The sequence below is a fragment of the Fragaria vesca genome, linkage group LG6 (assembly GCF_000184155.1).
Source record: "Fragaria vesca subsp. vesca linkage group LG6, FraVesHawaii_1.0, whole genome shotgun sequence".
Lineage (NCBI taxonomy): Eukaryota > Viridiplantae > Streptophyta > Magnoliopsida > Rosales > Rosaceae > Fragaria > Fragaria vesca.
Genome location: NC_020496.1, coordinates 24,611,349 through 24,637,211, shown reverse-complemented (window position 1 = coordinate 24,637,211; position 25,863 = coordinate 24,611,349). Strand labels below are relative to the sequence as shown.

Sequence of the window (25,863 nt, the reverse complement as noted above, 5' to 3'; positions counted from 1 at the left end):
TAGCCGACGAAAATATAATTTAGCCGACGAAGGAAAATTTCGTCGGCTAAAGTGTACTTTAGCCGACGAAACATTGTTTCGTCGGCCTGTTTTTTTTTTTTCGTCGGCTAAAGTCTTTCTTCTGGTAGTGGAAGCAAGGGAATCAATTTATTAGATAGTGATTAGGACAACGAACTACAAGTTAACGAAGTGGATTAGGACAATTAACTACAAGTTTAACATAGTGGCCTAATTTTTAATTATGCATCATGCCAGCAGATGAGTACTATTTGAGATGCCTCTCAAAGATCCATCTTATAATTAGATAACAAAGGATTAGAGATTAATTTGTTAAAATATCACTTTATTAATTAAGCTTAACAGTCGGGTCACGAAGATTAATTAAAGAGAGTAATGATGAAACAAGCTCATCAAAGTTCGATCAAAATGACAATGTCAAGATTGAATCAGATTTGATGGAAATATTTTGCTGCGACTACGATTTAAAGAATTATTGTGTAAATTAATTTGCAATTGTATGTAGCTTATATCAATGGATGATAGTTATTGACTCATTAAACGTTGTTAATTTATATTTGTGGTCGTTGAATCTACATTACCTAATTCATGATAGTGATATCCGATTAAAACATTCTATGCAGATTACAGAATGCATATATGGGTGAGATGAGACTCAACAGATATATTAATGATGAGTTACTCGTCTAATCAAGTTTGTTAAACTTCTAATGACTTACTAATAAAGGCTTTACGATAGTTCATCTACCGGTCGAATCACTTATATAAAACTGGGCACGGTTTGAACACCTCCGGGGAAATATGATAATATTGCTCCGAGATGTGATGTCAGCATTGTTTCGGAGGAGAAGAAAAGAGGCTCCGAGGGAGTCGGGCCGGAGTAACGATAGTAATTACGGGCACAGTTAACACACGTTAGAGTTTCTGCTCCGAACCCGACGGAGGGTTGATCCGTAAAGGCTCCGGTCCAATTTTACATGAAACACGAAATAGAAGAATTGGGCTTCTAGTGTGTCCTCTCTCATTACTTCCTCGGTAATTTTAGGACCTTATACAATTGCAATATATAGGTATACCATTCAAATCCACATCTCCATTTCAAAGAACAAACATGGAGTTTAGAAGGGGTGTATTCGTTTTGCATTTAAAATATCCATGATTCAACAAGATACGAGTCTCTACAAATTTTGTTATATTTAGTTGAAGTTATCCATTTAAATATGGTGGTATTTAAGGGAAGAAATGGGGACGATAATCATGGTATCTGATATTTACTTCGTTAGATACTTTGGTGTCCCACTTTTCAAAAATATCATTATGCTATCTGTTATTCATACCCCTACCTGACATATGTACTTGAAACTTATTTTCCCGTTAACTCGACTAACCTCTATTAAACTTTGATGAGTAATTTCGTCATGCATGCCCTGTTTTGGTTGCAATTATGTTGGAAGCTTCTTATTGATTTTGACTTCGGATGCCAAGAGTAGTAGATTGTTGGGTATTCGGTGTCAAGCCCCAACTCAAGTTGTTTTGTTTTCCTTTTTTGTTTTTTTTTCTTTTTTTCTTTTTTTTGATTTGAAGGTATGATTGGTATGAATGAATAGAAATATAAAGCTAAAGCTTCACTTAAATCCTTTGTACAAAGAAAAAGACTTGAATCAATTAATTTAAGACATGAGAATGTCTAGTTTAGAAATATTGGTGTCTTCAAACATGATTGAATAGAAAGCTAGCTAGATACACAAGTAAGAACATGGTTATGGTATTATTTCAGAAAAATTATGCAGCGCGGTCCTCCTGCAACTTTGTAAATTCACAACTAATTCTAGAAAAAATCATTTTAGGAGATTCCAGTCTGTAATGATCTTTAAGATGTCTATGTAACTTTCATGAAGACATCAAATTCAAACAATCAATCAAATTGTATAGATTTTAGTAAGAAGCTAATTGGTTCAAAATCTCAGAAACACCGATCTGCATAATTTTCTGATGCAAACATTAAACTTGAAAAATCATAACTTAATCTAGAAAAATCATTTTCAAGTGATTCAAATTCTGGAATAATCTTTCAGATGTCTACTACAACCTTTATGAAGAAACCAACCAAATTTCAGAAAACACATTTTTAGATTTGCAGATTTTGTTCTTGCCTTGAGTTTAAACCCATGTATCCTAAATATTAGAGCTAAACAAATAATGAACCAATTCAAAGAACTTAGAATCACTTAAACATATTTCGTCATAACAAAACATTACAATACTGTAAAGCTACCACCAACATATAAGACATGAAGAAAATACCCCTCAAAGTTTAACGGAGGTTAGTCTATAGTTAACAGACAAATGAATTTCGGGTACTTATGTTGGGTCAGAGTATGAATATCATATTCAAATATGATATTTCATAAAGTGGGATACCAAAATGCCTAATGAAGTAAATGTCAGTTGCTGTCTTTTTTTTTAAATAAAAATAAAACAAAAGCAGACATATAACACATTGTATTAATAGTCGCAACCATAATAACATCAATACAGACTCCAAATGATTGAGGTGATTCACATATCATTACATTGTACATTTTCGCTCATCGACGATGAGAGCCTAGCAAGCTATAATCTTACCCTACATAGAGATAATTTTGCATGAAAACTTCCGTCGCCAAGGCGCTCAATTGCGTTACGTCAGAAGTTTTCACTATCTAGATGTAAAAGAAACATCATAATCTATTAGCATCAAACCTACCTAGATTCCTAGAAACCTACATAGGAAAATTATCGGAAATAAACTAGTAAAAATTAATTTAAAACCATAGTGGCCCAAAAAAAAAAGGGCTTAGAAAATTAGAAAACTAGAAAAGTAACATAGACATGCCCAAGAACTTCACCGAGCCCACCATGAAGCCAAATCTGTCAAAGGCGTGTCACCTCCATCCCGTCGGCGCTCTCTCCCTCCGATCCGGAACACCTTGCCATCACAGCCGACCAGTCTTTCAGAGTTCGATCATCATTCGATCTCCAATCTCCAAGCTGGCTAGAGAAGCCAAAGCCCCAAGATCGTCTACACTTCCGCAAATCACAAATCAAATCTGAATGATTCGATTTCAGTATTTCTTTCATCGATTTACCACCATCAGGTGGACGTCGATTTGACAACGCCGACCTCGTTCGTCTACGCTCTGATCTCAGGTGCATCAGCCCCAATTCAACCCGCCACCATCTCTCTCCATAAAAACCTGCTATCGATCAAGACAAAAGTCTCCAGCCCCCACAGCTCTTGCTTCGTCGGGGATCATCTTCTATGGACATGAGGTCCTTTTCGAGCCTGTCTGACGACGACGCATTAAGGGTGCGCTGCCGGACCAGGCATGGTCTCTCTTTGAGGAGCTCTCTCTCTAGGGTTTCACTCACGTTTTCTATATCTTTTCTATGACATTAGAGATGATTTAAATGTCACTTATTGTCTGTCTATTTTCTTCGGTATCTAATAGAATACGGATTTTTAAAGAATTATTAAATGATTGATTGTGGAAGAATTTAGCTATCTTACGTATCAAAACTCGAGTTCTCAAGAATGGTGTTCTCTTTTTTGCTCAAAGGATGAAGAGCATCACTTAATCATTCTACCCTAGCTAGACTCATCTTCCCACCAAGCTTTTTTGCTTATACTTGTGTTTTCCCTAGTGTATTAACCCACAACCCGAACTGCCAACTATCCAGATCGAGGTCCTCGGCTATCTCTCTTGATGAGTCTCGTCGTGAAAATTCATCTCTGCAACTTGAGTCTCCGTCCAAATGATTTAAAACTGAAAATATAAAACATGTGAAATTACATCAATCATGTCCCCAACTCATAAATATTCTAAGAGCCTATGAGAGGCCAAGGCAGATGGTGCTAATTAACATTGGGCACCACCACGTACCAGGTTCTTTTTGTGTATATGAGTCACATGTTTTCCATGGAAGGGACCTGTGGGTGGCTCCACTAAACACTCACAGGGTCACCACCATATATCCTTGTGTTCTTGATCATCATATCCATACAAGACTTGTTCGTTTCCCAGAAAACAGCACGCATGTCTTGCTCACTCATTTTGTGATATACAGCTCGACTATATATAATAGGATCGATCGAGGACCAGAATCTATCTAGGCCGGTGGTCGGGATCGAGCTAACTAACTCGGAAGACGACCTGCGCAGTATTTGGTTTAGGGTTTGGGTTTACACTTGTAGAACGACTTGGATTAATTTTGGTAAAGCCGTTCTTAATTTGGATTAATTTTGGCCTCACTGATTAGTGGACGGTGCTGGGTTGTGGAACTTGTGAGAGAATTAGTCGTGATCAGTCTTTGACTTTTCGAGGAGAGGGTAATGCCGGCCGGAATCAGTTGGTATTTGGGAAACACCGTCCTTAAGCCGATTCCCTAATGGTAGATATTAAGCCAAGTTTGAAGACCAGATAGAGTCCAGAGAAGATTACAAATTCCAAGTCGTGATCATACCAGCTAAAATTGGTCCTAAACCATTTGTGCTCTCTAGTGGTTCGTACCTCTCTAGCTATCATCTTCTTCACTTTCCAAATCATACAATGGATCCCACGCACATAACACACATGCCATTATAGCATATGCATACAAATCATGATATATACATATTGATATATATCTTACTTAAGTAGGATATATGGTGACCCGTAAATTGGTATTTTCTAAATCTTCAGTTCTAATTTTGTTTGCGGATAGTTATGTTTATAGACGTTATCAGCATCGATAATACATGTTTGTTAATGTTATCACCGTTAAGATAGACTTGTCCGGCTTACATATAATTAGTTTGAACACGTTGCGTATTATAACCTTATATATAACTCGTCATACGACGACTATACGTACCATCATCTTCCATGATCGATCCTATTTCAAAACAGATCAGGAAACATATAAACAAAAAACTGTATATATGTGGAAGCTCTTAACTTGAGCTATTTTTCTATTCCAATAATACCAAAAATTGTCAACGGGAAGAGACCGACTACATGCAGGAGCACAAAGAGAGTTGACCTTAAATGAATTTGACATTACAAATATAATTAACGGCAAAATTTTATAAGAAATGAAGAGATACAGATAGCTAGCACATCGATCAGCACATGCATGGTCGAGTCTGGTATGTACATGCATGATAAAAGAGTAAAATTCAAGAAGTAAATATTCATTTACATACTGAATTATTTTTCTTTGAATTTTTGATATCACAGACTGCAGACTTGTTAGTCGAAACTTGCAACTAGTTTCTCTACGCTGGCTGGAATAATGTGCTTAATCTTTGATTAATATTAGTTGACCAGTTTAGCCGGAGATGGAGTCTACGAGAAAGTCTTTTATATACTCTCCTTTTTCCAAGCTAGCTAACCTGGATTAGTTTGCATTCTCATTCTTTGTTAGTCATGGTCAATTCGATCAGTTGCAAGCTGCGACACTCAACCTCAATGTGTACATGACATATTTGAAGGTCAGCAAATCAAGTCCGCAGTTGGCATATATTTTGGTATACCAGCTACATTAACAAATAGGAAAACTAAGCTCTCTTTACTCAAATCCACAAGTTTGGACATTATATGCATGAATGACAATTATGCACTTCCAGTAAGACCAACAAATGAGTTGGTATATGCACGTATACATTAGACATACAAACACATTTCCGGTTATATTTATAGTTGCAATTAATTATAGGCCCTTAATTATATATATCATATATTATAATTCAACAATCGAATGATTCACTTTTAATTTCTTAAAAATTATATCAACAGAAAGTAAAACAATTACGTTGAGAAAATTAAAAATCATCCTGCTAATTGCATCCGTTAATCCATGCAATTTTTCAAAAAACAAATGAAATAATGGTGATGAAATATTCGGTTTGCGGAACGTAAGCATGCATCGGGATAGAAAAGCTGTTCATTTCTTAGCTTTTGGATTGCAAAAGAAAATGAAATACGTTCCTAGATGAAAGGAAAATGGGGAGGAAAGTGATTCCTTCTAAACTTCAAATGAATCATCACTTTCCTCGCTCCGTTATTTCTATGTATTTAGTACTCACGACAAGCATTAATTTAAATCTTTATAACAACTTTCCGTATAATATTTCTTGTGTTTAGATGTGGGTGCATTTCTGGGAATTTAATCAAAAATAAGGAATTCTCAATTTCTTGGGACCGTTTCCCGGCCCCTCTTATCCCGTGGAATTAGCAATTTTAACGGAAAAATAATCGTGAAAAATTGGAGCTTAAATTCCCGACTTAAATTCCTCACAAAATATGCATCATTTAACAATTTCCTTAACTGAGGTTAGTCTAAATACAAATTATTGTCATTTTAAAACTCTACATCATGAAATTCAAACAATAGAATTCCTAATTAATGAAATTTAAATTCATTATATTGTAATTCTCATGATTTTGAAATTTATATGGAAATTGAAATTACTTTCTCTTTCCGTGTAAAAGACAAATGAGCCACTTTTATTTCCGCGAACCAAACCATACCTTAAGACTCTAGGGCATTAACCGTATCTTTCATTGATCGATGGATATATGTATAACCTCACAAGGAGAATGAGCGCGCTAGCGCACTCATGTCATACTTTTCTTTGATCATAGGAATTGTTGTTGTTAGACAGTGATTTAACACTTAAAAGGTGGTAGAATAGTCCCTGCAAACATACAAACTTTGTTTGCTTTTCTTATTTCTAAAATAAACATTATCGGAAAAGGCAAATACCTACTTACCTAGCCTCACAAAGGCATGCAAATTGATATGGTGCGCGTCTTAATCTGTCTAAAAACATCTGATCGAGATTCACATAGACATGGGAATGGGGTTGAAGAATGAAGATCAATCAAGAACCGAATAATAATGTATATAACCTTATTATGATCGATTATGAGCTCCTTAACTGGTTTTATTGATGACCGAAGTGCTGAAGTAGTACGTACAAGTCCTCGATCGTATCAGAAGACCAGTACTGGCTAGAACTACAATCAACTTCGATGAAATATCGATTGGTCTCTCGTCAAATTCTTGACCGATGATCGAGTCGTGTGTAGTTAGCCCAGATATATATACGTCTGCATACGAATTACGATACAAAATGCATATGATACTAAATCCAGAAATACTAAATTACATGCTGTACGATGAAGTTGATTTTCATGGCTGCCTAACTGGCGGCCTCTGAGGTAATTTGCAGTCAGCTTAATTGCCGAACTAATCATAATCAAGTACTTCATGATGATACAGAATACTAGAATTTTAGCACGCTGCAAATTTGCCTATATTTTTAGGTTTTCCATCTCAAAAGGCAACTATGCAATCCACTATAAAATGATCGATATGCCCCCCACTGATGAATAATCCATCTACTTGGTTTTAGTGGCAACTAAATACGTCCCTCTCCATCTCTAATAGCATAATAGATACACAAACAGACTAGCTAGCTAGGATGAATTACTTTCACAATCGCATTAGTGCGACATTGTATGGATCACTAGGATTACTTTCACAACTAAATATGTGTTTGCATATATTCGCACGTACATATAATTTTGGTTGAACGTATATACTTGGATTTGAATTATGACAAGTAGGGTGTTTGTAATCAAATACAGAAAGTGATCGAGTAGCTAAATAAACTAGGTCAGTTAATGGTGTTCTTATTTCTCGATCGAAAAACCATGCTTACCAAATTGTTTTCCATGCTCAATTGTCGTCAATTACTTTCCTTTCTTGAGAAAACATGATCTTAAAACATTTTTTCTCTGCCTGCCTCACTCTATACTTAATCATCTTTTAGCTAGAGAGTAGTAGTATACGTCTACACTCGACACTCAAAATCCATCACCATGTTCAACCTAGCTGCATTTAACATAATAGAAGACAGGCACCAAAGATCCTATCAAGAATTTTAAGATTCTCTTGTAATATGATGAGCAATATTCCACCGAGGAAAAAGTTGACTTCGTTTGGGTGCACATGAGGTCCATGTCCTACTTGAAAATCTAGTTGGCAAATTCCATCCCATCATATTAATTGAATAATGCAACTGTTCACATTCTATTTTTGCTCCATGCTCCGACCGCATTGCTATGATATCCCAAATTTTCTCCACCACTCTATAAAAATTCGACAGATATATCGATAAAATAAATCTACGTCTTATTTTATTTTATTCACAAATTATATGTTTACAACACACATGTATTATTGTATCTCATTTGAATTACTTAAATCAACAACTTTTAGAAAGTAACACTTACATACTTGAAATATGAAAAGAAGTTATATGATTTGCCCTGACTTGTCAAATGCTTGTGTGACGTCAACTTTTGAACTCTCCATGTACTCAATCTTAAAAAAAAAATGTTTTTATGACATGAATTCCACGCAGAATACATATTTCTACAAAAACAAAAACTTCTCCTTATGATTATTGTAATTTGGGTATAGTCTATACGTCTCCCAATGAATTATGCAATTTCATTAATCATCACTAGAATCTAGAGGGCACCGACACCAGCCAATTTCAAAGAAAAAAAAAAAAAACCTTCTCCTGAATTGAATATATATATTGCTTGCTCATTTTGAAGACAAAATTTTCTTCCATATTCCATGAATGTCAATTAAACTTCTTCAAAATCAGTTCAAAGACATCGGATTTTGTCAAACTGACCGTAGACCGTCGGCTACCTTTTACGAGAATGAAGAATGACATGCATGCAACTTTTCAATGCAGTACGGGGATACAGTTGCCATTTCTGCACAAGATAAAGGAGACATTCGTCCTTTCATACCCCCAACATTTACCTCCGTTTCTCTCTAGCTTCCTCGCACCGCGTTCTTACTCGGAAACCCGGGAAACTCGTGTTTGACTCGGACCCTGTTTGAGTTCAAGCTCTCTCTAGTAAAAATTCCCATGGTGTTTTTCACAAGCAAAATTTAAAAATAAACAAAAAACGTGTGGCCGGTGAGATCCAAATTCCATGATACTCACCTCTCAATTCTCTTCTATAAATATAGCCAAAGAGAGATACACACCAGCTCATCACTCTCTTTTGCATATTCTTCGATCATCTCGGATCCCACTTCTCTAACTACTTCCCCCATTTCTTAATCTCTCTTACCCCAGAAAGCAAGAGGCTCACTGTCTGAAGAGAATTTGTTTAGTTATTCTAAGTGAGTGCCTCTTCTTAAGAGAAGGAACTGATTAAGAAGATGGCTCTGGCTAAAGAGATCATGGGTTGTTCTATGATGGACTTCAAGTCTTCTTCATCATCTCCATTTTTTAATCAGAACAAGTTTTTGATCGGGCCCAGTTTGGTGAACCCTTCTAGGATGAGGAGGGATAGTCTGGTGCATTTGAGGAAGGCTAAGAAGGGAGCTGTGGCTGCAATCAGTGAAGATTTGGTCAAAATTGTGCCTATTTTCTCTGCAGCAGAGAAGCCTGTCAAGTTCAAGGTTAGAGCTGTGGTGACAGTTAGGAACAAGATTAAAGAGGATTTCAAAGAGGCTTTTGCCAAACAGTTGGATGCTCTAACTGACAAGATTGGCAGAAATGTTGCTTTGGAGCTTGTCAGCACTCAGATTGACCCAAGTAAGCAACTTTCCTCTTCTGGGTACTTTGTTTTTGTTGTCTTGTTTTCTAATACCAAATTTTTAGAATAATTTTGTTCTAATTCTGGAATAATCTTTTTTGTTTTAGAAACAAGAAAAGCCAAGAAAAGCAGTGAAGGGGTTTTGAAGGATTGGTCAAAGAAATCAAATCTAAAAGCAGAGAGGGTGAACTACACAGCTGAGTTTGAGGTGGACTCCAATTTTGGAGTACCAGGAGCAATCACAGTAACTAATAAGCATCAAACAGAGTTCTTTTTGGAGACGATAACCATCGAAGGTTTCGCCTGCGGTCCATTGCATTTCCCTTGCAACTCCTGGATGCAACCCAAGAAAGATCACCCAGAAAAGAGAATTGTCTTCTGCAACAAGGTAGATTATCTAGCTTGCATTTCTGGTCATGATCTGGAAAGTCAAACACCCTATAATTTAAGCCATTGAATATCTGCAAGTGACTAGTTAAGCTCAATATAATAAGTTGTTCTCTACGTCAGACAAAGTTGAATGGTTCATAAGAAATCCCCAGCTAGCAGTCACTGAATTATACAAGTTCATGTTGTTGTCTTCCATAGCTGAATGCTTTCTACGTCTGCTCCTTAATGGGCGGGTCAATTTTGTTTTACGATTATGGGCCCCCATAGTTAAGCCTACCAGCTACCTCTTTATCCTTGTTAATGAAATTTTTGGCAGCATGTAAAGCTCTGAGAAAAGTATTGACCTTTTGGTGTTTGTTGTGGTTTCTTTTGATTTGAGCAGCCATTTTTACCAAACCAGACTCCAGAGGGGCTCAAGGAACTAAGACAGAAAGAGCTGAAGAATCTCAGGGGTGATGGAAATGGAGTTAGAAAATTATCAGACAGGATCTATGACTATGCTTTGTATAATGACCTGGGAAACCCTGATAAGGGAATTGACCTTACTAGGCCTACTCTTGGTGGTCCAAAAATTCCATATCCTAGAAGATGTCGCACCGGCCGTCTTCCAACTGATACTGGTATGCTTTCTATACTGTATAAAATATTATGTTGTCGGATTGTTGAATTTTGAACTAGCAACATGTAACATGTTACTTGCACGTACTGAAAACTTGATGTGTTGCGTTACAGATATGCTGTCCGAGAGCAGAGTTGAGAAGCCAAAACCAATGTACGTACCGAGAGATGAACAATTTGAGGAGTCAAAAATGGACACATTTTCTTTTGGGAGGCTAAAGGGAGTGCTCCACAACCTGCTCCCTTCCTTGATGTCAAGCTTCAAATCAGACAAAGACTTCCGTGGCTTTGCCGACATTGACAGCCTCTACAGCGAAGGCGTCCTTCTCAAACTTGGGGTACAAGAAGAACTCCTTAAGAAATTCCCATTGCCAAAAATGGTCAGCAAATTCCAAGACTACAACCAAGGAATTCTCAAATACGACATCCCTCATATTCTTAGCAGTGAGTTTCATAGACACGATCTTAATCTTCTTTACATTTCGAGTGCAGACGAAAATGAAAGTTTCATCGTTGCCACACTATAAACCTGCCATATTTTCTCAACCACAAAAGAAATAAACGTATAAAATTGTTTGGTGCGCAACTTTTATTGTGGAATATCGAACACCTGAATTAATAAATTACAAACGTGATTAGTGATTTAATTGTTTATTAACTAAGATATGATTCCAATGTGCAGAGGACAAGTTCAGTTGGCTGCGAGATGACGAATTTGCCCGTCAAGCAGTGGCAGGGGTAAACCCATTGAGTATAGAGAGACTTGAATCTTTCCCACCAGTGAGCAAACTTGATCCTGAAGTTTATGGTCCTGTAGAATCTGCACTCAAAGAAGAACATATTTTACCTCATCTCTATGGCATGACTGTTCAACAGGTACTGCCCATTATATCCTTTACTTTCTAAATATTTAGTGTTCGAACAATGTTATTCTCATTTCTAGTTTGTCATTCTTGCTTTTCCGAGTGTAATGTTAGGTCTTGCGATTCTTATTTGCCGTCATCTAATTTTGTGCTTTCTGATTGTTTTGTTTTGTAGGCAATTGATGAGAACAAGCTGTACATAGTGGACTATCATGACGTTTACCTTCCATTTCTTGATCGCATTAATGCCTTAGATGGTCGCAAGTCCTACGCGACTCGCACCATTTTTTACTTGACACCCAATGGATCTCTCATGCCAGTTGCCATTGAGCTTAGTCTCCCACAGGCTGGACCAAGTTCAAGAGCTAAGCGTGTTTTGACTCCTCCGGTCGACGCCACAACCACTTGGTTGTGGCGACTCGCCAAGGCTCACGTCTGTTCCAACGACGCCGGTGTCCACCAACTTGTGCACCATTGGTAAGAACACTTGGCTCAAAGTCGCAATTGTAACAACTTGTGCACCTTAAATTGTGTAGTTTTGCGGTTACATATTTATGTGTATGCTAATTGAATGTGGCTTTGGTTTTATATAGGTTACGTACCCATGCTACCTTGGAGCCATTCATATTGGCAGCACATAGACAGTTGAGTGCAATGCACCCAATTTACAAGCTTTTGGATCCTCATATGAGATATACCCTAGAGATCAATGCATTGGCCCGACAAAGTTTAGTCAATGCCGATGGAGTCATTGAGTCGTGCTTCACTCCCGGCCGCTATGCCATGGAAATCAGCGCCTCCGCCTACAAAGGTTGGCGCTTTGACACCCAAAGCCTTCCAGCAGATCTCATTTGCCGGTATGTAACTACAAAAATTAACTTTTAACTCATATTGATAATTTGACAACATAACATGTGAGACTATAAATTTCATGTTCATCGTCCTAATCTTATATTCACAATTGTATAATGCAGGGGAATGGCAGTACCTGACCCAACACAACCCCATGGTGTGAAACTTGTGATAGAAGATTACCCATATGGCAGTGATGGACTACTAATATGGGGAGCGATTGAAAACTTTGTCCGAACCTATGTTCAACATTATTACGCAGATTCGAGCTCAATACGAAATGATAGGGAGTTACAAGATTGGTACTCAGAGTCCATCAATGTTGGCCATGCTGATCTTCGCAACGAAACATGGTGGCCTTCACTCTCAACCCCAGATGACCTTGTCTCAATCCTCAGCACCCTAATTTGGCTAGCCTCAGCTCAACATGCTGCCCTTAATTTTGCACAATACCCCTATGGTGGGTATGTCCCGAATCGCCCACCATTGATGAGAAGATTGATCCCAGAAGAGACTGACCCCGAATATGCAAACTTCTTAGCAGACCCTCAAAAGTACTTTCTATCAGCATTGCCTAGTGTTCTTCAGGCTACCAAATACATGGCTGTTGTGGACACATTGTCAACACATTCACCAGATGAGGAGTACCTTGGGGAGAGGCAACAGCCCTCGACTTGGTCCGGCGATGCTGATGTGGTTGAGGCGTTTTACAAGTTCTCGGCTGAGATTAGAGACATAGAGAAAGAGATTGACAGAAGGAATAGCGATCCAAGCCTTAAGCATAGGTGTGGAGCGGGAGTTTTGCCTTATGAATTACTAGCACCGAGTTCGGAACCTGGGATTACATGTCGTGGTGTACCTAATAGTGTGTCAATTTGAGGCAAAACATTAGGGTTCATATCGATGATTTACTTAATTATTTGAAAATGGCATTGAGACTGGCCATTTTTCTATCTTTTGTAATTAGATTATGAAATGTTCTTCGTGGCTATCTAGAGGATGTATATGTAAACTAGCCGACCGTAATTAATCATGAATTTAGAAATTGCAATCGATCATTCTCTACATTTTCTGTTAATTTTCTGTCATTAGAAACTTGAGTATGCTAATAGTAAATTAGTGACTGCGAATCAAAGTTCCAATATGTGTTGAAAATAAGAAAAGGAAGAAGAACCAGGATTCAACTTTCACATGATCAAGGTGGTGGTTGGTGACACTTTTGATACTATGAAAATAAAAATCAAACTACGGTACTCCTTTATTAGAGCCATCAGGTGGGATTTGAGAGACTAGTGAGTAGTGAGACATATATATGTAGTGAAGACTGAGGACTATAATTTAATCCATGATCATGACTCATCTATTGATATAGGCCTGATAGTTAAACGGCTACAACTGTTATCAGTTGCAATGGTATTGCAAGTTTGCTAAATATTAGCAAGCTCGGTCACTAAGAAAAGTGAGGTTGATTAGAAAAGAGAGGACAGCTTACTACCTAACTTGGTGTTTAAAGAGTGGATGACGGGACATGCCCTCAATCTGCAGAAACACTTGTTTGAGAAATTGATGATGAGTATCTGGTCATTATGGAAAAACTGGAATAACAAACGGTGGAATGACTCTTCACAACCTGCACATGCTTTGATGTGTATTATCATGGCTTGAGGAATTTCAGAAGATTCGTAAAAGTGACACCTGCGCCAAATGGATTTTTCAAACTTAATGTTGATGGTAGCTTTTTACCAAATTTAACTCATGATGGAGGAGGTGGTATTCTTCGTACCTGCACAGGTGAGTTCAAAGCTGCATTTTCAGTTCATTTTCTTTCGATTGCCTCTGCTAAGCACTCTGAGATGCAAGCTATCAAAGTTGGACTACAAATGTTGCAAAACATACAAGGTGCAAATGTTTTGGTGGAAACTGATTGTTTGGAGGTTGTCACTGATATTGCTGACCTCCAGCAGACGCATATAGCTGAAGTTGGTATTGTAGATGATATTAGATGCATTCTTCATGACCTGCACAATGTTAGAATTACTCATATGCCTAGAACTTGTAACAAAATTGCTCATAAACTTGCAACAATGACTTATGAAGCTAGTCAAAATGAAATCTGGTACAACCAGACTCCAGTTTGTATCCTTGATCTCCTAGCAGGAAAATGTAACCAGCCTTAGTGTTGTATCATCAATAGGAATTTCTGAGTTAAAAAAAAAGAAAAAAGAAGAAAAAAAAAGAGGACAACTAGAGCCTCTTTTCTTTTTCTTTTTCTTTTTTATAGTAAAACAATAATAATTTCATTAAAGATTTGCATCATGACTATGATGAGTTAAATAATTACTTCCAATTAATTTACAAAGAAGAATGAATGTCACTAGACCAAATGATACTAATGAGAATTACAGATAAGAATATTGTATGTTTTTTCGATAATATAAAAAGAATATTACAAAACCTCTACGACAACCACCACCTAAAGAGTCAAAATAAAAAGCCTGGCTAGCTGCAAGAGGAAGGGATCTGCTCTAAGCTTGTGTTCTAATTTTATGTCTCAGTTTTGCAATAACATCCGCCATAAAATTCGCTTCCCGGTGAACATGTGTGAAAAAAAACTTGATTAATTTAAGAGGCAAGGAAGAAAATGTATTTGACAAGAACTTGAATCTTCCAAGGAGTAAAACATGTACCATTGATAGAATTAATTAAGATTTTGAGAATTTACTTCAACCAAAATTTTCTGAAATTCTGTAAGAATATTGTATGTTAATATTTCTCATACATGTTCTCTTTTGTAAAATATGAACCACTTTGATAACTCACGTTTATGACTTCAACAACTCATGTGGTGATTGTGATTGTTAGGCTTACGGAGGCGACGAGGTGTTTTAAGGAGGTTGCTGAAGGTATGGCAAGGGGTGCCGGTGGTTTTTTCGGCGACAAATATCTGGGTTTCGTTGACCGGTTGTGAGGAGGAGAATCAACAACTTCATACGGCGGATCTCGGGTACGGAGGCTTGGAGGGTTGGACTTTAGGAGGACACCACCATGGTGGAGGAGCGCTGGAGGCGACCGGAGAGGTGATGGACAAGGCTGCCTTTGGTAAGGCTTGGCGGTCCCTGAGTGGGTATGAGGAAAAAGTACATCAATGGACATCAATGCGCTAAGTTGGGTCGGTTTGAACAACCCAATGAAGCAGGCCTCTAGTATAGGTTCAGTTTTTCTTTAGTTATGGTTGTTGGAGTAGTCTGTCACATTTCTTGTCTGGCTTCTATTTCATGAGTGGTTCCTTTTTAATAATGTTTGATCGTTCTTGATGGAGATTTGCCCAAACGTATAACAGTTGTGGTTTTAGGCGTTTCGATGATCAATACAATGGTTTTATTTTTGGGGTATGGTAGGGTTTGAGATGTTTTTATTTAATTGTTATTTATTTGTTTCATCTCCTTTATACTTTTTCTATTTTGGTTAGTTAATATTACGATTGCATTCGACAACTTTTAGTTAAAATAGTTTGTCTGCTTTTGCAGCTTAGATTTGGGTTGGCTGACTTTGCAGCTTTTTTGTGCTAAATTTGTATAGTTGTATTATGGGGTACATTTATTAATATGATCGGAGCTTGACTCATTTTAAAAAAATAATTAGAAAAGAAAAATGAAGGAAAACGAAAGAGAAATTTTATTCGCACATATTTAATCACTTAATACACATCTCTATATTTTTGAAAGTTTTTTAATTCCTCTTTTACCCTGATAATTAATTTCTAATAAAGAAAAACAAATTGTTCCAATAATTAAAAAAAAAACCAAATTGTTCAATTCGTAAACATCAAACCCAGCAGATAAAGCTTTCTTTGCTATTCCTATTCTCATTATACATCCAACATATCATATTTCTAAAAATCTACGTACATATGTGGTGAATATATAATATTATATATAAAACATTGCCATAGTAATATTGAATAATTTAGGTCCTACGTAATAAGAAACTAGAATGAAGCGTTAACTATTTGGGTAGTCTCAAAACCTCTTGTTGATATGAGGTCGATTGCCTTGTTGTTTGATGCGTGGATTTATTTCTTTACAATCACTTGGTGAAAATCTTTTGTTGGTACAAGGAGGTTGAAATCTCTCATTCAAATTATCATACATATAGACTTTTTTTATGCCTTTGTTTGCTTTCAATTATAGAAAATATGATTATACATAATATAGTGTGAGATGACTATATATGGCGATGAACCGTGTCTGGAGATTTGGAAAGATGACGATATTGACTTGCAATGGGATAAGGGTAGATTAGGCAATTTATGAGAAAAGATAAATACCAAAAAAATTGAGATGTGTATTAAGTGATCAAGGATGTGTGAATAAAATTTCTCAAAACGAAATATTTATCTTTTTTACCATTAAGTTCAAAATTAATTATTGCGGAAATTTTGGTCGATAGACAACCAAGAGGTCATAATATTTCTTACAAACATATTTAGGCATTAAGTAAGCAAACTCCAATTAGACTCCCGTTATGTCATCGACTAGTTCATTAAACTGCATGTTTTAAGGGTGGACGCGGTTTGGTTCGGATCGGTTTGAGGCTCAAATCACAACCAAACCACTTTTTTCAGCTTTACAATATTTTGAACCGCAACTAAACCATTTTTTTCGGTTTTAGAATAATTCGGTTACACAATTTTTCGGTGTGGTGCAAGTCGGTTTCGGTGTGGACCGATTTATTTATTTCAACAAGAGATGTCCAAATTTTTACCTAACAATTTTTATAAGACATGAACAAATTTTGAATGCATCTAGAGTCCATACAAGTCTACAAATGTCATCCAAATATCAATTAACTAACAAAATCATCATACTTGATCACGTAATAAATCAACTATCATGCAAAAACAACAACTTGCAAGCTACAAATTTGAACATAAATGAATTTTTTATATATTACAAACTAGATCCCATCAATGGAAAAATAAAATAAAATGTAATTCGGTGTGGTTCAGTTTAAATCGGTCAAATTATAACCCGAAACTGCAACCGAACCATGGTTCGGTACGATGTGACTATAAAACGAAACTGTTTTAGTTCGGTGCAGTTTTTGAATCATTTTTTCCCGATACAGTTCAGGTCGGTACCATATTTTCGGTGCAAATTGCCCACGTGACCGCGTCTATTAACAACTCTAGAAGGCTACAATACTCGAGAACCATATTGAACAATCACACGCCCAAAAGAGATGCTGATGCTAGTAATAGCGGACAGAACTTGGGTGACCAGGTCTTGTTACCTGTAGGTGACAAGGGCCAATAACAATGTGTCACCTGTCATTTTTGGGTCTTGTATTGAAAAAAAAAAAAAAAAAAAAAAAAACTGAAAAGATTTAACGGACAATGAGATTAAACGGAGAGGAGAATTGCCTCATGCTATCATAAGAGATTAATGACCATTACTGTATTCCATGCTCAAACTATCTCTACTTACAGTAAACTCCTTAATGCTAATGCAAATAGTTGTTAAACAACCTGAAAGTGCAAACCAGTCCTCAAAGACCAATTTTTTCTAAAGAAAGCAGTGTCAAGAATTTTTCTTTTTCCATGTCAATGATGAGTTACAGAATCCCTTTCTTTCTCAGAAGTTACAAAATTTCATCTCTTGTAAAAATGGAATAACAAAATAACAATGACAATCTTTATTTGTTCAATCTTCCAATGATCAAAAAATTTCCAAAGAGTATAGCTGAGGCATGCTCGGTCTGCAATATAATCTTGAGCTCAATCTCCTCAGTGTATGTTATGTTCTTCCTCATGAACTAAAAGGAGAAGTCAACTTTTCTGTGATAGCCAAGATGTATTAAAGAAAGAAATGGAAGCCAAACTCCAACTTTTCTGAGTTGAAGGCGTTGGTATAACACTTAAAAGGAGAAGTTTCCTCATGAACTAATCCATCTTCTTCCAACTTGCACAAATTTTAGCACTTGGCCTTTGTTTCTTCCTCCAAACTTCTTAGGTTAACCTGAATCTGAATTTTCAATAAACCAAATTGCATAATGCATACTCAAGCTCAACTCACAGTGATGCTAAGACTAGAAGTTGACTTCCTATGAAGAAACTCTATAGTGACACAATGTGTGGTTTTCACAATTAAGAAAGTTTTCGTCTGCAATCTGTTACAGACTTACAAGTACACATTACCATATGATCTCAACTCTGAGCCATTACCACCATCTCCAAAGCCTGGAAGGCGAGGAACAACTACATGCCCTCCCCGAACTCTTTCAAGAGCAAAACTAATCCTCAGCGGCCGACCCATCAATGCCTGTAAGCAGAGCTACCTCATTCAGAATACATTTCCAAACAGCAAACTTTAATATGTAAAAAAAAAAAAAAAACAATTCCAAGTGCAGGGACTCACCTTTCCATCCATAGCATCTTTTACAGACTTGGCATCATCTTCCTTGGAGAAATTAACAAATCCAAAGCCTCTAGACCTGCCTGAGTCCTTGTCATACACTATTGTCACTACAACACAAATATGCACGTTTTAGATCATACAGAGATTAAATATAAATGAATAGCAAGTAAGTTCAGTCAGCCATTTCGTCGAACACATAGATGGCAAAAATGAGTAACAGAGTAAATTGGTAACACAGTAACATATTATAACCAAGTAACCAACTTCTGTAATCTAATACTGGGAATTTTTAGTTCAAAGCTACACAAAGACCAACAAATGCTCAATGTATACACCGAGACTGACAGCAAGTATCTTCAACCAAACAACAATCGATATTTTAACCAAAGAAATAAAAAGAATCGGCAATGGAGGATAACAATGGCTTAATCATACCTACCCATCAACTTGTTGCTGAAGACCTTTCGATGTCACTCAAGAGTCAAGACCGAGTCGAACTCAGAGAGAGACATGAGGTGGAGGACGAGAAGCAGATCGGTGAACGCGAGGGTTTGGATCTTCGAGTCTCCACGAGAGAAGTGATTTGGGAAAGGAGAGTTCGTCTCCGCAAAAGCAAGGGTTTAGGTCTGTGATGAATTTGGGAAAGAAGAGCTAGTCACCTTCTCCTCTCCGTTTAATCCCATTGACAGAAACGTCTGGTCTGCGTTTAGTCTCTCTGTTTACAACTTTCTTAGTTTTTTTTTTTTTTAAATACAAGACCCAAAAATAACAGATGACGCATTGTAATTGGTTTTTGTCACCTAAAGTAACAAGACCTGGTCACCCAAGTTTTGTCCGGTACTAGCCAAAGACGACATCAACAAATTTGCAAATTGTCGATGTCACATTCGTTATACGAGCTGCGGAGCTAGCAGCCATCAAGTCACTAGTCATGGCATATATAGTGGATTCTGACAGACTTCTGTTTTTAGCTAAGTCTCCTCTTCAACGAATACAGTTGGCCGTGGTGGAATGGTTGTTGTGGATGCCAAATATACCCTAAATGGAAGTGCGTGCTTTAGTTAAGTCTTTCATATGAATAACGTTTGTCCCCTCCTTTTGATTTCTTTCACATCTTGTATAGTTTGGGGATTTGATGAGGTTTGTTTTTATAATTTTTTTTTAAGAAAAATAGAGTCATGCTCCGTTTATTTTAATCACACGACCGTACAAGGTCAAACTAGAAAAATGTTCGAGGACACTATCATTTACAACACGATGCTCAGTCTAAAATACATAAAAGAAAAGAAAGCTACAATGCTAAACCAAAAATTTTAACGTTCAAGTAAACTTATTCAACCTAAGAAAGCAAATAACCTGTATCACCAATTCAAAATACCTCAACTTAATGAATCAAGGCCTAGAGACCATTTCGGTGTACATTTCCAAAAAAAAAAGGGTAGACTCTACAAACTGATGATGTAGGGATCTGTCCCATTCTAAAATTGGGATTTACTCCCCGCTCATCCCATATCCAACATCCTAGGCCGAACATAGTACGTCCAACGTCACCTTGTAAAGTCAAAGCTTGTACCTTCACCAGTTTGAGGCATCTGGGCCAGAAAAATTGTGGTTCATCATCCCAGGCCGAAAACTTCCCAATTTCAACTCCACATGGCCTAAAACAGGACACAGGCCCAAAAGCCCAAATCTCATCTCAACCTTCTGAAGCCCACCACCCAGAAAGCTCCCGACTTCCGACGCCTGCCGACATCGCCGACCAGCCAACTTCCGCCGCTGACCAAAACCCCGACAGCCCATCAGTGACCCCCACTGTCGAAAACTTCCAACCCCGACCCGGGATAAAGTATATACCTAGGTAGTCGAAACCGGCTTCAACAACTCCTTCGACGCCACCCAAACGCCGCCACAACAACGCCTAGTCGACCCCAAACCAAAACTTTTTGGCTCCGAGACATCTCCCCACGCCGTCATACACACACTCACATCCGAGGAGGAGGAGTCGACCAGGAACCACACCTCGGTGTTGTTCGAGTCCAGGCCACCAAGTCCTCCTTCCAATCAAAACAGGGATCAAATTCGATTCGCCAAAACGATTAGGGACTTCTGACGAAAGCCCCAGCCGCATCTCATGATCGGCACCGAGAGCAAGCTCAGTACTGCCGCCATGGTCACACACGATCACGTACTGTCTTGAGTGCAGACGTTGTCGCTCCTTTGTAAAACCCTAGTTTTCTCCCACCAAGGTCGCTCCACAATTCGCGGAGGCCTCATCTCTGAGGAAGAGGGAATTGTTTGGGATGTGAGGTTTTAGAAAATGAAGATGATAAAGTAGTCTGAGCCTGAGGAAATCATAGATGAGTTTCAGGTGGGGCAAAAAATGGTGAATCATTTCAATGAGATGTTCTAGTCAATTTATTAAACAAGAACTTATGGCTACCCAAATATTAACTACTTTAACAGCACATATGTACTAGTTAGTTCTCGGATCATGTTTTTTCCAATACAAACGTGGCAAAAGATTACAAAGAAACTCTACAACAACCAAAACTATAAAAATTGAAATTGAAGGTTGGGATAACAGATACATGTAGTAAATTTCTCAAGCTATTAGCAGTAAATGAGTTCCTTAGGTTGCTAATGCATCCGCAAGAAAGTTTGCCTTCTGGCAAACATGATGGAACTCAACACATTGAACGTATTGTAATTTAGAATCAAGTTCCTTGTTGTATGTCACTAGGGTCTTAATTTGCCAAGAGTAGAAATTCTGGTGACATCCTAAGCAAGTGTACTATTCGAAACGAAGCAAGTTCCTCTGGGAAACGAAGGATCATGAAGACGAGAAAGAAAACGATAAAAAAATCATCAAAACGAGAAAGAAAAGAAATCAGAAGAAAGAAACATGAATGGCATGGACCCGCATGCAGGATATGGTTGTTGTGATAATCGATTGATCGACATTCACATATCGCCATCCTTATATTGCAGTCCTTTGTAATTGTACTTTGTATCCCAGCTCGTTTTCAGAATACATGCTACTTTTATCAGACTGACAGATCGATTCGCATATCGGTTAATCCTGTACGTTCATCAAGTACGTCGCCCCACAAGTTCGTTCACCATTTTCATATGCATTATTGAAAAACTTGACATAATTATCATCCTGAATCAATGGCTCATTACTGGTGCCATCTGCAACTACGTATATACTACTACTCATAATTAACCAGGAGTTAACAGAAAGAAAAATGTATAATGAAATCCAAAGTGTGAAAAAAAGTCTCCTGCATGCTTCATGCAAGTTTAGTGTAGTATTTTTATTTTGCCAATATCATCAAACAAAGATTCGGAGCCATCAGTGCATTGACTCTAAACTAAGTCAGTCTTCTTAAAAATACCCATCATTGAAATCTCTTTTTCATCTTGTTTAACCTAAAATTTCCAGGAAACTAAGAAGAAACTTGAACGTACTGGTTCCCTCATGCAGCTAGTCAATGGTCAATTCCACCATACCTTTCCCACCAACCAACTACAAAATAAAATTATTGGGTTGGTGAAATGCAGTTTAGTCACAATACTACATCATCTCCAAATAATTTTACACTTACTTAATCGACTTCGGCTTCAAACAAATATTAGTTTTTGATTTCCTTAAGAATCAAATCCAGAATTTGCGTGTCAAGAATACTAAAAATTCTCTACCAACTGGTACTTCCTCTATTCTGGTATATGATGGGGTGATCATTAGTTCATTACTAACAGGCTTTTCTCTAATTGAATCATAACGACAAAGGAGTATGAATCAAAGTTGGACATTATTGGAGTATGAAAAGCGAAATATGATCTCAAAGTCTGAACAGTCTTTTCTTTAATAGAGTAAAAAACTAGTCCAATAATGGTGACACATCTGCGCACCTTACTATATAACTCCCCTACCCAAAACTTGGAAGAAGCATACACCTCAAAGTCTCAAACACTTGCTCATCTCCACCGACTCCACACACTCAACAATGGAAGCCACTTCTTGGGTTACATATGCTGCCGCCTGGCTGGGATCTCTAGCCCTCCTCCTCCTCCTCTCCCGCCACCTCCGCCGCCGCAAGCTTAACTTGCCGCCCGGCCCAAAACCCTGGCCCATCATTGGCAACCTCAACCTCATAGGCCATCTCCCCCACCTCTCCATCCATACCCTCTCCCAAAAATATGGTCCCATCATGCAGCTCAAATTCGGGTCTTTCCCGGTCGTCGTAGGATCCTCCGTTGAAATGGCCAAGGCCTTCCTCAAAACGCATGATGTCACCTTCGCCGGTCGGCCCAAATTTGCCGCCGGCAAACACACCACCTACAACTACTCGGACATTACTTGGTCCCCGTACGGCCCGTATTGGCGCCAGGCTCGTAAAATGTGTATCATGGAGCTTTTCAGCAACAAACGCCTAGAGTCGTACGAGTACATCAGAAGAGAAGAGATGGGTGCTTTGCTTAGAGGCTTGTATGAGTCCTCCAACACTAACGTCTTGCTCAAAGACCACCTCTCCACTGTGAGTCTCAATGTTATAAGCCGAATGGTGCTAGGAAAGAAGTACACCGACGACTCGGAGGATGCGATTGTGAGCCCCGACGAGTTCAAGAAAATGCTTGATGAGCTCTTCTTGCTGAGTGGAGTGTTGAATATTGGGGATTCAATTCCTTGGCTTGATTTCTTGGACTTGCAGGGGTACATAAAGAGAATGAAGGCTTTGAGCAAGAAGCTGGATAGGTTCTTGGAGCATGTGTTGGATGAACATATTGAGAATAAGAAGGCAAAGGGCTTTGTTGCAACAGATATGGTGGATGTGCTTTTGCAGCTAGCTGATGATCCCAACCTTGAAGTTAAGCTTGAGAGGCATGGAGTCAAAGCCTTCACTCAGGTATGATAATATCTCTATGCAAGAATACAAGCATCAAAAAAGATCGATGTATAACAAGTTTAACAACAACTAAGGATAAGTGTTAATCACCCTCCACTAGTGATATAATGTCTATCTTTATTTGTCATCGTCACGTTTGGCCTATATGTTTCCAAATTTGCAGCATTCAACATTTTAACCCAAGTGTTTGAGCTTAATTACATGTGAATTTGGGAGATCGCCAAACACCAAGATTGAGTTTTAACACTAAAAATATCCCAAATCACACACACACACACACACACACACACACACACACACACACACACACACACACACACACACACACACACACAGATTGACCGATCTGTAATTCTATATATACTATCTGTATTGCTACATGTATTCAGCATTAATCTTGATGTATATTTTTGTTGATGGTTTCCGTTAGGACCTTATTGCGGGTGGGACAGAGAGTTCAGCTGTGACGGTGGAGTGGGCAATCTCGGAGCTCCTAAGGAAGCCGGAGATTTTCAAGAAGGCAACTGAGGAGTTAGACAGGGTGATCGGAAGAGAAAGATGGGTTGAAGAGAAGGACATTGTGAACTTGCCTTTCATCGACGCCATCGCTAAGGAAACCATGAGGCTGCACCCTGTGGCACCCATGTTGGTGCCAAGACTTGCACGGGAAGATTGTCAAGTAGCTGGCTATGACATTCCTAAGGACACCAGAGTCCTAGTGAGTGTGTGGACAATAGGAAGAGACCCTAACTTGTGGGAAAACCCGGACGAGTTTTGCCCTGAGAGGTTCATTGGCAAGGACATTGATGTCAAAGGCCAGGACTTCGAGCTTTTGCCATTTGGGTCAGGCAGGAGGATGTGCCCTGGTTACAGTCTTGGCATCAAGGTCATTCATACAAGTTTGGCTAATCTGTTGCATGGGTTTACATGGAGATTGCCTGATGGCATGAAGAAAGAGGATTTGAACATGGAAGAGATTTTCGGGCTTTCAACACCCAAAAAATTCCCCCTTGTTGCTGTCGCAGAACCTCGTCTTCCTGCTCATGTTTACTCCCTTTGATATGTTTTGGTTCCAGCTACTAGCTTCTAGCTACTAGAATAATCAGTGCTGGGATCCCAACTTCTGCTACATACTAATTTGCTGGTCTTATGCATACTTAATTAGCATGCGTTTGTTGTAGCATTATAATTATATATGTGTGTGATTCCGGATTCAAATGTGTCGCTGTAGTTTTCTGCCTTTTCACTTCTTTCGGATTCCCTATCCTGCAAGAAGGGGAGTGGGAATGGGAGACAGGAGTGGAGCTGCATCATAATCCACTTCTGCAAAGTTAACAGTAACTCTCACTTTTCACAAAGTGCAACGATGAAACAACGCATTATTGTTTTTTGAATTGAAATTTGTGGGGGCACCAAGCCACATACAGAATCATTCGGCAGACTTTCATCTACACGGTCGTGTAATTACACGTACCATATGTTATGGATGTTGCGTTAAGCTTAGATGATATTAATACAGATTCATAGTAGTCGACGACATATAAATTGTAATGGATATATAGCTAATATTGCAATGTGTACTTACACCGTTGTGTATAAAAGAATTTTTGGACTAACAAATCAGAAACAGTAATAGCTTTCATCACCACACCATTAGAATCAAACAGAGTCGGCCTTGAGATTTTAGGGGCTCGAAGCGAAAAGAAAAATTGCGCCTCCCTGTAGTGATGCAGAAGGATATTGCTTAACTACTTAAGCTCTTACTTTAGTTTAATACTATCACTATAACATGACAATATCAAACCCGACAAACCCAATTGTAATTGAATATACTTCCATACAACCATACCACTATCTTTTATCAATGATAACTTCCAGTTATAAGGTAAAACACATTTGTTACAATAGATATGATATTACATAATAAGTTTTCCCTTATACCATTCATATGTCTGTAGTTGTTTTGCGAAGAGAAACAATACTACAAAAGGAAATGGAAAAAAAAAGGATTGGACTATGAATTGAAATCAAACATTCAAATACTCAAACCAAAACCTATCTCACAATCAGTCTTCTGGAGTGAAATCAAAATCCTTCTCATTCTCAATCTCAAATTCTCAACTATGAAATTGCAAAAACC

At 38.0% G+C, this 25,863-nt stretch overlaps 3 protein-coding genes across 5 annotated transcripts; 2 read left to right on the top strand and 1 right to left on the bottom strand.

Moving 5' to 3' along the window:
• The first annotated feature begins 9,123 nt into the window (after positions 1-9,123).
• LOC101302672 (linoleate 13S-lipoxygenase 3-1, chloroplastic-like) lies at positions 9,124-13,435 on the top strand. Its single transcript, XM_004303654.1, has 8 exons — positions 9,124-9,673; positions 9,782-10,062; positions 10,447-10,684; positions 10,797-11,126; positions 11,365-11,558; positions 11,721-12,022; positions 12,139-12,402; positions 12,520-13,435. The coding sequence occupies exons 1-8, from the start codon at positions 9,295-9,297 to the stop codon at positions 13,274-13,276; spliced, it is 2,745 nt and encodes a 914-aa protein (XP_004303702.1). The 5' UTR covers positions 9,124-9,294; the 3' UTR covers positions 13,277-13,435.
• A 4,560-nt stretch (positions 13,436-17,995) lies between these two features.
• LOC101301990 (nuclear and cytoplasmic polyadenylated RNA-binding protein PUB1-like) lies at positions 17,996-19,528 on the bottom strand. 3 transcript variants are annotated; one of them, XM_004303652.1, is made up of 4 exons: positions 19,253-19,528; positions 18,814-18,920; positions 18,594-18,717; positions 18,335-18,420 (listed from the first exon to the last, which is right to left on the bottom strand). In XM_004303652.1, the coding sequence occupies exons 1-4, from the start codon at positions 19,254-19,256 to the stop codon at positions 18,410-18,412; spliced, it is 246 nt and encodes an 81-aa protein (XP_004303700.1). In that variant the 5' UTR covers positions 19,257-19,528; the 3' UTR covers positions 18,335-18,409. The 3 variants fall into 3 exon arrangements, with proteins under 3 accessions (XP_004303699.1, XP_004303701.1, XP_004303700.1); XM_004303651.1 differs by having other exon boundaries at positions 17,996-18,717; XM_004303653.1 differs by having other exon boundaries at positions 17,996-18,717; positions 18,814-18,889; positions 19,249-19,438.
• A 3,295-nt stretch (positions 19,529-22,823) lies between these two features.
• On the top strand, positions 22,824-24,953 carry LOC101301702 (flavonoid 3'-monooxygenase-like). Its single transcript, XM_004303650.1, has 2 exons — positions 22,824-23,723; positions 24,154-24,953. The coding sequence occupies exons 1-2, from the start codon at positions 22,824-22,826 to the stop codon at positions 24,781-24,783; spliced, it is 1,530 nt and encodes a 509-aa protein (XP_004303698.1). The 3' UTR covers positions 24,784-24,953.
• Positions 24,954-25,863: the final 910 nt, after the last annotated feature.

Bases quoted from the DNA above. Each gene is read 5' to 3' on its own strand.
- LOC101302672 (XM_004303654.1), top strand. From the start codon at position 9,295: ATGGCTCTGGCTAAAGAGATCATGGGTTGTTCTATGATGGACTTCAAG. The intron at 12,023-12,138 runs GTAAGAACACTT...GGTTTTATATAG, and splicing joins CACCAACTTGTGCACCATTG to GTTACGTACCCATGCTACCT. The intron at 12,403-12,519 runs GTATGTAACTAC...TGTATAATGCAG, and splicing joins CCAGCAGATCTCATTTGCCG to GGGAATGGCAGTACCTGACC.
- LOC101301990 (XM_004303651.1), bottom strand. The intron at 18,718-18,813 runs GTGAGTCCCTGC...CTCTGCTTACAG, and splicing joins AAGATGCTATGGATGGAAAG to GCATTGATGGGTCGGCCGCT.
- LOC101301702 (XM_004303650.1), top strand. From the start codon at position 22,824: ATGGAAGCCACTTCTTGGGTTACATATGCTGCCGCCTGGCTGGGATCT. The intron at 23,724-24,153 runs GTATGATAATAT...GGTTTCCGTTAG, and splicing joins GAGTCAAAGCCTTCACTCAG to GACCTTATTGCGGGTGGGAC.